This window comes from Manacus candei, unplaced genomic scaffold (genome assembly GCF_025592945.1).
Source record: "Manacus candei isolate 608988 ecotype Guabito, Panama unplaced genomic scaffold, ASM2559294v1 h1tg000002l, whole genome shotgun sequence".
Lineage (NCBI taxonomy): Eukaryota > Metazoa > Chordata > Aves > Passeriformes > Pipridae > Manacus > Manacus candei.
The window spans coordinates 15,501,901-15,513,874 of NW_026138050.1; the positions used below are offsets into that span (position 1 = coordinate 15,501,901).

Sequence of the window (11,974 nt, forward strand, 5' to 3'; positions counted from 1 at the left end):
TCAGGAATCTGAGTTTCAGGCAGGTAGCACTAATAGACTTTATTCATTTTCAAATAATCTTCTGTAAATCATAGAAAAATAGAGTCTTCTGGTTACAGGCTGATCTGATGCCAACAGTGGCACAGAAATTACACATCCTTTACATGGAGAGGTAAAAAGGGAGTGAGTGCATAAAACTGTGAGTGTTGGGGCTCAGACAGGCTCTAACCCCTCTGCAGCATCCAAGGGGCACGTTAAAGGCTGGCTTTCCCTCAGTGGAAGCAAACTCTAACACTGTTTCAGTTTAATTGTGCAAGAAGGGGTTCTGGATTTCCAGAGGAGGTGTTTGGGATCTGGGAGGGCTTGAAGAACTTGCTGGTTGTGGTCCCTCTGAGGAGAGTCCAGCTGGGGCAGAGCAGCCCAGGCCATGTCCAGCCAGCCATGCCAGGCTGTCCCTGTCTGTCCCCTTCCCTGGCTGGTGACACTCCCTGAGCCCCCAGAGCCCATCAGCTGCTGGGGCTACAAGAGATGCACCAATGGAACTTGTGACCTGACAAGGCTTTTCCTGTTGCTGAGCTGCAAGAGCCTCCCCAAAATGCAGCACCCATCACACACTTCTGGGCCAGGAGGAGGGCTCTGGTTTCACTGGGCACTGCACCTGCTTCAGCACTTTAAAATGTTTTGTCACTTTTCTGATTAAAATCTGAGCTCACCAGGGAAGGGCAGACATAGACTCTAACACCCTTAGGCACCAGCTTCCTTAACCCAGTTTTGTGCTAGAGGCAGTTTACCTTGCTGAGTCTTAAAAACACTCAGCACTGCCCAGGTGGGCAGGGACCTTCCTGAGGTGCCTGTGGCTGGCACTGCTCACCCGTGTCCCTCAGGGTTAGGAAGGAACCAGCCCATATCCTTTCCTGCTGCCACCGTGGGATTGATTCCCTTACCCAGTGCCCTGCATCCCATCAGGGCCACTGGGGATGCAGCCCTGGGGGCTGGGGCTGGAGCAGCAGAGGAGAGGGAGCCGTGGCTGAGCTGGGTCACCTCAGGCACAGTGCCCCTGTCAGTGCGGAGGGGCTGTGCAGGGGGCACAGTGAAGCACCTCCTCTCTTCCCATCCGGGACTCTAAAGTGAGTCCTGAGTGTCCTCTGGCTCCCGAGTGTCCTCTGGCTCCCAGGCAGCAGCACTGGGGGGGGGTGTGGCCTCCCCGTTGATGTCCCTCAGGGGGTGGTACCGATAGTCCCCGCGCTGCCGCTCCCACCGCGCCCTCAGCACCAGCCCCACGTTCCCCAGGGCGCTGAGTGCCAGCAGCAGGGCCAGGCCACAGCTCAGGGACAGCCACGTGCTCCTGGGGGACAAGAAAAACCCACATAGGCAACATCTCGGCCTGTGTCACGTGTTCCCAGGGTGCAAAGGATTTGTCAAGAACTGTCCTCCCTTCTCTGCCTTCCCAAGTTTGTGGTCCTGCTCTCAGGCAGGAGAAAATCAGGGAATCCTTTAGGTTGGAAAAGCCCTCTAAGATAATCAAGTCCCCTGGTGCTGCCAAGGCCACCACTAACCCATGTTCCCAACTGTTACAGCCACAGGCTTTTAAATCCCTCTCCAGAGATGGTGACTGCTCTGGGCAGCTGTCACCACCCATTCCATGAAGAAATTTCCCCAATATCCAAATCTCCACTGGCACAACTTGAGGCCATTCCCTCTCCTCCTGTCCCTTGTTCCCTGGGAGCAGAGCCCGACCCCCCCCAGCTCCCCCCTCCTGTCAGGGAGTTGCAGAGCCAGAAGGTCCCCCCTGAGCCTCCTTTTCTCCAGGCTGAGCCCCTCCCGTGCTCTGTGACAGCCTCTGAGGCACACAGTGTGTACCACCCACTTACTCTGACAGAGAGAATCTTTCTTTGCTCCTTTCCTTATTCTGGGAAGCCACACACTGTCCAGCTGGAAAACAAAGAGGGAAGAAAGGCAGTGTTGGGGAGGAGGGTGTAAAATTCCACTGAAAAAAGAGCAAGCTTAAGCAGAGCTGGTGATTAAACCAATGTTATGCACTAAGGCTGTTCTTTCAACTGTTTTTGACAACCCCCAGGCCCTGCAGGTACCTCTGAGCAGCTCCTCCTGCAGTGCCCTGTCGTGGGTGGTGTTGCAGCTGCCGGTCCGAGGGTCGCAGGGACACGAGTGCTCACACACACACTGGCTCTGGCAGTTGGGCCCAAACCAGCCCAGGGGACACTCTGGGGAGTTGACACGAAGAGGTTGGTCATTGCCAAAGCTCCACTTGCTCTGGAACCATCCAGGCTGTGGCTGCAGCTCCTCCAGCTCAGCTGAGCCTGCAGCAGCCTGGGAGCACCACGCTGGGAGTTCTCTGCTGCCATTTTGTGTGTCAGGGGGAAGTTTCAGGGATCACAGAATCCTAGAATGGTCTGGGCTGGGAGAGACCTTAAAGCTCATCTTGTCCCACCCCCTGCCATGGGCAGGGACACCTTCCACTAAGTTGCTCCAAGCCCCGTCCAACCTGGCCTTGGACACTCCCAGGGATGGGGCAGCCACAGCTTCTCTGGGCAACTCCTCTGGGATGGAGCTGCTTGAGCATTCCCAGGCTGGAACACCATCCCTCATGGAATGAGGCACACGTGGAGTTTACACTCTGCTGTAATTAACTTGTTCACTGGGATCCACAGGGCCCCAAGTGCCTCAGAGAAGCTGGAGTGGTGACACAAGGGAGAACAGCACCAGCCCTGTCAGCACTGGCACAGGGACAGCCACACTGGGAAGGTGGGATGGCACAACAGCCTCTGGAGCACTCCACAGGCACTGACCTGGATCACCTGAAGCCTGGGCTACAGGCAGGGCCTGGTGCAACACCCTGGAGCAGTGGATGATCCTGTTCTACACTCGGGAGCTTTGGGGCTGAGACTAAACAGAAATCCACAATTTTCTGTTGATGAAGGAAACTCCTCCTTCCTCTCTGCTCCTTGCTTTCCTTTTTAGCCCACTTGGGTAGGATAGGAAGAGCTGGGAGCCAGCTGGTGACACTCCAGCTGTGACATTCAGGCCTGAGCCCCCCTGGCAGACCTCTCTCTTGTTTTGCATGCAAGAGGTGGCTCAGAAGTGACATAAAACCCTCTCCCAGCCCAGGTGGCCCTTCAGAGCAGCCCTTACCATGCTCACAGCTGGTGCCATAGAACCCAGGGGGGCAGGAACAGGCTCCGTGCACAGGGTCACAGGAGCCACCGTGCTGGCACTGGCACTTCTGGCTGCAAGATTCCCCATAGAAACCAGGAGCACAGGCTGCAGAGACAAGCAGGGACGTCATCAGGGCCCTCCCTACACAGTGACACACCCCAGCACAGCCACAGCTTGGGGTGTGTTTGGCCTCTCCCTTCCCTGCTCCCTCTTGGGGAGTAGCCCCAGTCCCCTCTCCCTGGCTGTGAGGAGCAGAGTGCAGCAGCACTGAGTGTTTACCTTCTGTGCAGTTGCTGCCAGTCCAGCCGGGGTCACACAGGCATCCAGCTGTGCAAACACATGGAACAGCCATTAATGACAACAAAAAACCACTTGGAAACAGCAGGGACCCAAAATTAGGAGCCTCTGCCTCTCGAGGTGCCCCCTTACCCCTGCCAGGAGATGCCCAGAAGAGGAACCCTGCACTCACACCCAGGGTGGGTTCACCCACTGCAGCTGTCAAAGGCAGCAGAATCCCTGCTGAGGGGAGTCCCTGGGATCAACTCTAGGTCAGCTGCTGCAGCCCTGCACCCACCAAGCTCTGCCCAGTCACTGCACTGGTGCACACCTGAATGAGAGCTGAACCAGAGCACAGGGAGAGGAGAACGGGACTGAGCAGCACAGAGGGGAGGGTGGACATTTCAGCAGTCCCTGGCTTTGAAATGAATTTATGAAGAAGTGGCAATGGCACAGTGATAAAAATCATGAAGTGGGAGAGACAAGTAAAGTAGGAACAGTAAAGAGACAGGGTAGGACGAACTGCTGCCACACACCATAATACACTGCCCTGCCTTAAAAACACCTGAAGCAACTCCGGGGCAGGAAGGGAAACTGAGGCCCAGAGCTTGACATCAAGGCTTATTTCAGGCCCAGTTCCCAGGCCTGAGCCCAGCCCAGCCCTGCTGGCTCCTGAAGGCAACATGTTCTGCTTATCCCCACTGCTGCTCCAGCCACTGCAGGGCAGGGGGAGGGCAGCCCCAACCCCCAGCCAGGCCCAGGACATTCCCAGCGCCCGGGGCAGCACCCACAGCCCCTGCCCCAGACTCACAGGGGGTGCAGAGGCCGTGCAGGCTGCAGTTGGCAGGGCCGCAGTCCAGGCTGTCGCAGGCAGGGCCCGTCCAGAAGGGCCCGGAGCAGCGGCAGTGCCCGGCCTGGCACAGCCCGTGCCCGCTGCAGTCGGGGGGGGCACAGCCCGGCTGGTGCACACACACCACGGTGGAGACGCGCCGGGGGCAGCGCCACGTGCTGTCAAAGGAGCTGGGGACAGGAGGGGACAGGTGAGCTGTGCACACACTGTGCTGCCCCAGCCCCGCCCAGAACCGGGGATATAACCCACAGGTGGCAGCCCCGTTCACACTGGCCAACAAGAATGTTAACAACAGGAAAATACAAACACAAAACTAGATTTGAGCTGGTGTTTTAACTAACCATTAAATCCCCATTGGATAGGAGTAATTTCAAACATGGATTTACAGAAGCAACAAACAAAATCTCCCTTTAAGCGGTCTCAGCTTCCCCAGTTTTGGCATCCAGCACGCCTTCCCTGGATGTTATTTGTTTTGATATAAATTATATCATTGCAGTTATGGTAACTGAGTGTTAAATCCCTCCATGTTTACAGTCAGAGATGACTAAAAAGCTGAATTTAAAGTAAAATGTTCTTTAGGTTCTGCCCTGAGGCACGGCAGGGTCTCCAAGGTAGTGGTTCTCTTCCATAAGCTGCTGACAGATCTTTGCTAATTCCCATGAAAGTGCAGCTCTGGATCTCCAGTCTAAGAGCTGCTGCCTTATCCGATTCCCACATCAGGCCACTCAGTCACAGCTTTGCTGCCTGTCTGAAACCAGCTCAGCTTTAATCCTGGATGACTGAGTGCAAAAAATATGGAGTCACTCAATTGCCTAAAACTTTAGAGCCTCTCTCTCCCCCAGATCCTGTCACCTGCCTTTGCTGTGCCCTCCTGGTTGAGCTGGGGGCAGGACTGGGCTCTGCATCCCACCAGGAGCTGCAGGGCCACCTGTGCAGCCCTGGGAACGAGCCACCAGCACCTACCAGTGCTCAGAGGGGTAGTTGGCGAGGGTCCCGTTCAAGACCAGCGTGGCAGAGCCTCCACCATCCAGGTTGATGGCATTGATGACTCCCTGCTGCTTCAGGAATTCTGCCATTTCCCACAAGTTGACCCTGCAAAGCAAAGGTGATTTGTTGATTGACTTCAATGAAGCTGCTGTGGTAGAAGTCTGTCCCTCTCCTCGGTGGAAGGAGCAGCTCTCCCATCCCAGCCCCCTTGACTCGCTGTCTGGGGGCTGTGTGAGCCCTCCCTGGCTCCCTTGAGCTCTGTGAGTCTCTACCTTAAAACATATCCCTGGCAGCTGCAGACTCACTCCAGTTCAGGCATTTCAGACCTTCCCCAAGCCCTTACCCCCTGGATTCTGTCTGTCCATCCACATGGACCAGGACCAGCCGGCCCTGGCGGTCGTGTCCCACCGCAGTCCTGGCTGAGATCACGCTGATGAACTTGTCGAAGGTGCCTGTGCAGGAGATGGAACAATTCACACCCCAGCTGGGCCAGAATGGGCTGGTCACACACCTCTGTCTGCAAAACAGCTCCCAGCAAGGGGCTCATCTGAACTGAACCAGTGAGAGCACAGCCTGGGCTCCTCCTGTTCATCCAAGCCCCAGAGAAGTGCTCTTGATTGAGCTTTTGTCTGGCACAAAGCAAGGGATTCACCAGCCCTCAGTTTTAAACTCCTGTAAGAGGCAACTTCTCTGAGTTTCTCTTCACAGGTTAGATTGGATAATAGGAAGAAATTCTTCCCTGTGAGGGTGGTGAGGCCCTGGCACAGGTTGCCCAGAGAAGCTGTGGCTGCCCCATCCCTGGAAGTGTCCAAGGCCAGGTTGGACAGGGCTTGGAGAATCCCAGCATATTGGAAGGGAGGCTGGAACAAGATGGTCTCTAAGGTCTCTTCCAACCCAAACCATTCCATGATTCCATGAAAGTACCCCTCCTTCCAAGAGCCCCGTGGGAAGGACAGTCCATGGCCAGGCTCCCCAGGGTTTACCTGTGGTTTGAGTGTCCCCACACTCGGCGTCCCGGCTCTCATTGATGTAAACTTCTCCATCTCTGAGGAGCCAAACCACCCCACTCACAAGCTGCACAAAAGGGTTTGTTTGATCCAAGACATCCTCCTCAGACAGGTAACTAGGAAAGAGAGAGCAGGAGGGGTTACCCACGGTCACAGCAGTGTCATGTAAAAGCCTCTCCTGTTGCCAGCAGCAGGGAGAGGGGGAGAAGGTGTTGGAATGAAGGGTAGATACATCCAAAACCAGAGGCCAAGAAGTGTGAAACATCACTTTAGCAGCCAAAGTGGCCTCTGTTCTCTGCTCTTCTGCACAAACCCACAGCTCATGATGGTCCCAGGCCACTGTGCCTGAAACAACTCCTGCCAGCAATGCAGCCAGTGGACCTGAGCCAGGATAACAAGGGCAGAAAGCATCTGGCAGAACACAAGGCCAGAGCCACTGCCAAAGACTCAGGGATCTGTGGAAGCAGCTGTAACATCTTGCTGCCTGTCAGCTTCCATCCTCCACAACTGTGACACCAAACAGCTCTGCAGAGGATTTGGAGCTACAGCATCCAGCCTCCTGCAGCTGCACGGAGGAGAAGACTCAGCTGGGTGCTACCTGCTCCCCTCCATCTGGGAAGAGCTCCCTCTGCTCCTCCAGAAGCAAATCCTGTCACCGACCAGCCAGGCAGTGAAAGCACTGTCCCGCTGCCACTTCCACGCTCGGGTGTTGTGTGTCACCATGGGGTGCTTCCCAAGGGATATTCCTCTCTCAAGGATCAGGGTGATGAGTAACACCTGCCTCACCAGAGCCTGGTGCTGGGTGATGTTTGTAACAGGAGAGACAGGAGGAGGGGCTGTGGCTGGACAGCTGAGCTCTGGCTGTAAGCTCTGCCTGTGCTTTTGGGTTTAAAACTGACTCTTTTGATGTCCTGTGGGAACTGGATGCTCAACTTTTAATTGTTTAGTATCCATGACTGTGGGCAAACAAAGCTTTTTGCTTTGTAAAAAAGTGTAATTGCAAATACCTGAATGAAAAACATGCAAAAAGAACTCCCTCTCCCCATGAGAAAGGAACACAAAGACAACATGAACACGGCTGAAAATGGATCAAACCACACAACAGCTTGGGCATTTTAAAGCCTGAAAACCCCCATCAGCCCAGAAAGGGGCAGCAGCTCTGCAGGGTGGGGGTAACAGTGTGCCCTGTGCTCCATCCTGCTGGTCACGATGCAGTGAAAGACTGAAGGGTGAATTACTTTCCCCACTGCCCTGACAGCCCAAATTATTTACACTCAAACTATTTCTGGGGTCATGGTTTGGGAGCCACAAAGCACCACTAACAGGGACACTCTGCCAGAGCAGGAGAGAGCAGGGCAGAGCTGAGGTTAAGGACCAACAGCGACCTTGCAGTTGTTGTTGGTCCCCTCAGCAGAAGCCCCCTCACTGAAGACATGTCACCACCTCAGGCAGCCCCTGTGCCACAGAAGTGAAGGCCTTGGTGCTCAGGGCTCTCAGAGAACAGCTGCAGGATAAAGCCCTGGCTTGGCACAGTCAGTTTGGCTTTGCAGGGACCCTCGCTGAGGCCTGGGTGGGAGCTGCCAGAAGGGTGGGGAATGCAGCCAGCAGCTGCAGCAGCTTCCAGGCTGCTGCTCCATCTTCTGAGACCATCAGAAGGACCCTGGGAGCCCTTCTGGGCCCTTTAGGCTTGCTGCAGCTCCTGGGGCCTTTCATTCCAGGGAGCACTACAGTTCCTTTGCCAGCTGTTCCTCTTCTGAGGGTTCTGTCTCCAGCTGCTTGGGGAGTGTCACACACAAGGTGGGCAACAAAGCCACTGGCACCTACCTTGTACCAGCCACAGTGTGGCTGAACCAGCAGGCCCAGGGCAGTGCCCATCCCTGTGCTGGCACTGCTGAGGCACCTCCAGCCCCGGGGGCAGTTCTGGGACCCACAGACAGGACAGACACAGGGGCTGGAGCGTGTGCAGGGAAGGGAACGGAGCTGGGGAAGGGGCTGGAGCAGCAGGAGCAGCTGAGGGAGCTGGGGGGGCTCAACCTGGAGAAAAGGAGGCTCAGGGGGGACCTTCCTGTCCTCTGCAACTCCCTGACAGGAGGGGGGAGATGGGGCCGGGGGGGTGTCAGGCTCTGCTCCCAGGGAACAAGGGACAGGAGGAGAGGAAACGGCCTCAAGTTGTGCCAGCGCAGGTTTAGATGGATATTGGGAAAACTTCATGAAAAGGGTGGTCAGGCCCTGGCACAGCTGCCCAGGGCAGTGGTGGAGTCACCATCCCTGAAGTGTTCAGAAAACAGATTTGCCCAGAGAGGATGTGGAATCTCCATCCTCAGAGATGTTCAAAACCCAACTGGACACGGCCTGAGCAGCCTGCTCCAGCCAACCTGTGCTGGATGGGGCTCCTCCTGAGGTTCTTTCCAAGCCCAGCCTTTCTGTGCTGCAGCCAGAGCAGACTCAGAGTCCACTCTGTCTCTTCTCTTGGGGAGGACAGAGTGCCCCCACTTCAATCACCATCAAGTGTCCTTGCTGTATGTTGGGAGAGGAGACACTGGAACCTAACCAGTTAGAGATCATCACAGTAACTTATCCAGCTTCCTTTCATTCTAGGAGAGATAGCTGCATGGGGTACAGGTAAAACATCCCTAACTTCAGCATTCAAAGTGTGCTTCTACTGCAGCTGGGAGAGGCCAAGGAGGCAGTGCCTGGGATGAACTTCATGCCCCAGTGATGCCCAAAAGCCTTCAGCGTGGAGAGCGCTCTCCACACAGCCCCAGCTCTTACCCGAACACCATGGTGCCATCCTTCCGGATGCCAAACTGAGCGTTCTGTAGCCCTCCAGAGTTCCTCACCAGCTTCCCATCGCTCACAACGTTCCCCAGGCACTCTCCGGTTTCCATGTTGAAGTACCCGCCGTTCTGGGCCACCAGACAGTTCCCGAGCTGGGCTGTCTCCTGCACGGTGGCTCTGCGCTGCTCCCGGCAGCCGCCGGCGCCGCCCGGCTCCAGCACCGAGAGGGTCCGCAGGGGGTTCCTCACGAACGTGAAGTGCCCGTAGAGCGCCTTGCGGCCGCTGCCCTCGGGGGGGAAGTACGAGACGAACGTCCTGGTGGCGGCCACCGGGCCGGCCGTGCTGTTGTCGCCGGGCCACGCCTCGTGTGTGACATTGCCGTACCTGCGGGGCTGGCAGTCCCGGACGTGCCGGTGGCCGTGCCGGGGGCCGTGCCGGCCCGGGGAGTAGGGCTGGAGCGCGGGGTCGCCGGGGGGGCTCCTGCAACGAGAACACGCGGCTGCCAAAGCTGCGAGCGGGGGGGACGGGAGCGGCTCGGAGGGGGCACGGCCCCGCTGACATCCCGGCCGTGCTTCCCCCGTGTCCCCGGGGTGATCACCGCGGTTCGGGGGGTCTGTCCCGCTCAGCACCGCACCACCAGCCCGGCCTCGGGAGCCGGGGAAGGCCCCGCCCCGGGGCAGGCGGCGCCCGGACACTCACCCGGCGCCGCGGGCCACCTGCAGCCAGCCGAGCACCGCCAGCGCCAGGACCGCACCGACCCCCGCCCGGCCCGACCCCCGGCCCGGGGCCAGGCCAGGCCCGGCCTCCGCCGGCCCCGCCGCCCGCCCGGGCCCCCCGCCCGCGGCCCCCGCCGCCCCACACGCCGCCATCTTGGCGGGCGCTCGGCGGGCGGCGCCGGCAGCGCCCCCTGGCGGGCGGCGGGAACGGGCGGGGGTCGGTGCAGGGTCGGGACATTGATCCCTGAGGGAGATGGTCCGGGATAGAGACCCCTGAGGGAGATGGTCCGGGATAGAGAGACCCCTGAGGGAGATGGTCCGGGATAGAGAGACCCCTGAGGGACACGGACCGGGACAGAGACCCCTGAGGGAGATGGTCCGGGATAGAGACAGATCCCTGAGGGACACGGACCGGGATAGAGACCCCTGAGGGACACGGACCGGGACAGAGATCCCTGAGGGAGATGGTCCGGGATAGAGACCCCTGAGGGAGATGGTCTGGGATAGAGATCCCTGAGGGAGATGGTCCGGGATAGAGACCCCTGAGGGAGATGGTCTGGGATAGAGAGACCCCTGAGGGACACGGACCAGGACAGAGACCCCTGAGGGAGATGGTCCGGGATAGAGACCCCTGAGGGACACGGACCAGGACAGAGACCCCTGAGGGACACGGACCGGGATAGAGAGACCCCTGAGGGACACGGACCGGGACAGAGACCCCTGAGAGAGATGGTCCGGGATAGAGAGACCCCTGAGGGACACGGACCAGGATAGAGATCCCTGAGGGAGACAGACTGGGACAGCACTCCGAGGGTCTGGCTCTTTGTCCCCACCAGCTCTGACACTCCCGTGTCTCACACACAACACAGCACATACGGCCCTTACAGCCACTGCAGTTCCATCGTCCTCGTTCAGAGGATTAGGATACTGTCTATTTTCCAGAGGGGAAAAACAACTACACCAAGGGGATGGTTTGGGCAGATATGGGTTTTCCTACTGTAACTTCAGTGGCTAGATCCTGTGGTACACATTGACAGAGTTAGCATGAAAATGAGCAGTAGTTTACAAACCTGGGATTTTTCTCTTTCAGTAAATGTCTGAGTCAAATACATGATTAAAAAAAGCAAATCTTAGAATTATGGGATGGTTTGGATTGGAAGGAACCTTAAAGCCTACCTCGTTCCACCAGCCCAGGTTGCTCCAAGCCCCGTCCAACCTGGCCTTGGACACTCCAGGGATGGGGCAGCCACAGCTTCTCTGGGCAACCTGTGCCAGGGCCTCACCACCCTCACAGGGAGGAATTTTTCCCCAATATCCCATCTAGCCCAGCCCTCTGGCAGTGGGAAGCCATTCCCCCTTGTCCTGTCACCTCATCAAAATTCCCTCTCCAGCTTTCTTCAGGTGCTTGATTCTGTAGATGTTGTGCTCCAAAGGCAGGTATCACCCCTGTGCCTGGGGGGGCAGGGCAGTGGAGCCACAAGCCCGAGGTCGTATTCCAGGTGGAGAAGCTGATATTTCCATGGCCAGTGCCAAAAGGGGAATAATGCCTCAGCTCTCTCAGGGTAACTGTACCTGGTACAGGTAAGCTTGCTGCTGTCTCAGGTACCTTGCAGGTGGAAAAATGTACTTTTATTTCACAAATTAACCACGAAACTCCCATAGCACAAGCCACTGAATTGATGTCTTAGCAAATGGGTTACTATGCCTCCACTTTCATTCAGCTGTGGAGAGCTGCAGGTGTCATGCTCGTGTTTCCAGCTGCGAACGAGCTGTCCCGTGGAACTCCAGGGTGGACTACATGTGGTTTCCATGGTCTAAACTCAGCTCTGTGTAATGCATGAGTAGAGTACTGCAGGAGTTCACTCAGGATCATGCTTGGCCTTCAACTTTTCGCAGGGAACTAAGGGTTCCAGCAGGAGGCTTCACCCCATTCCCAAACTCACCCTGTCTTTTCTGCAGCTTTCAAGAGAGGTCAAGATCACAACATGGGGTGTAGAACCCACAGGCCAAAAGCTGCCTTTGAAATCCACAGGGAACAGAAACTTCTTGCAAAGTGGAGTGAAAACAAAGCAGTATTTGAAAACTCAATAGTCTTTCCTCTCCATATAGTGAATTTACTTTGCAGTTAATTTCCTCTCTAAAGCAGCTCCTTCCACTTCACTAATATTAAGTGTAAGTGGAGTATGAGTGACTTGTTTTTGCAGAGC

The 11,974-nt window shown here is 56.8% G+C and overlaps 1 protein-coding gene across 1 annotated transcript; it reads right to left on the reverse strand.

The window, feature by feature from the left end:
• Nucleotides 1-24: 24 nt before the first annotated feature.
• On the reverse strand, nt 25-9,920 carry NAGPA (N-acetylglucosamine-1-phosphodiester alpha-N-acetylglucosaminidase). The gene is made up of 11 exons (XM_051780830.1): nt 9,751-9,920; nt 9,046-9,531; nt 6,250-6,389; nt 5,610-5,718; nt 5,243-5,371; nt 4,241-4,449; nt 3,433-3,480; nt 3,130-3,258; nt 2,070-2,201; nt 1,851-1,911; nt 25-1,324 (listed from the first exon to the last, which is right to left on the reverse strand). The coding sequence occupies exons 1-11, from the start codon at nt 9,918-9,920 to the stop codon at nt 1,102-1,104; spliced, it is 1,836 nt and encodes a 611-aa protein (XP_051636790.1). The 3' UTR covers nt 25-1,101.
• Between the last annotated feature and the right edge of the window lie 2,054 nt (nt 9,921-11,974).

What these genes read in the sequence shown, in the direction of transcription:
- NAGPA (XM_051780830.1), bottom strand. Translation starts at nt 9,920, where the DNA reads ATGGCGGCGTGTGGGGCGGCGGGGGCCGCGGGCGGGGGGCCCGGGCGG. An exon ending in CAGGTGGCCCGCGGCGCCGG is followed by an intron (nt 9,532 to 9,750) that starts GTGAGTGTCCGG and finishes TTCTCGTTGCAG; the next exon opens with GAGCCCCCCCGGCGACCCCG. An exon ending in GCAGGAGGAGCTGCTCAGAG is followed by an intron (nt 1,912 to 2,069) that starts GTACCTGCAGGG and finishes TTTGTTTTCCAG; the next exon opens with CTGGACAGTGTGTGGCTTCC.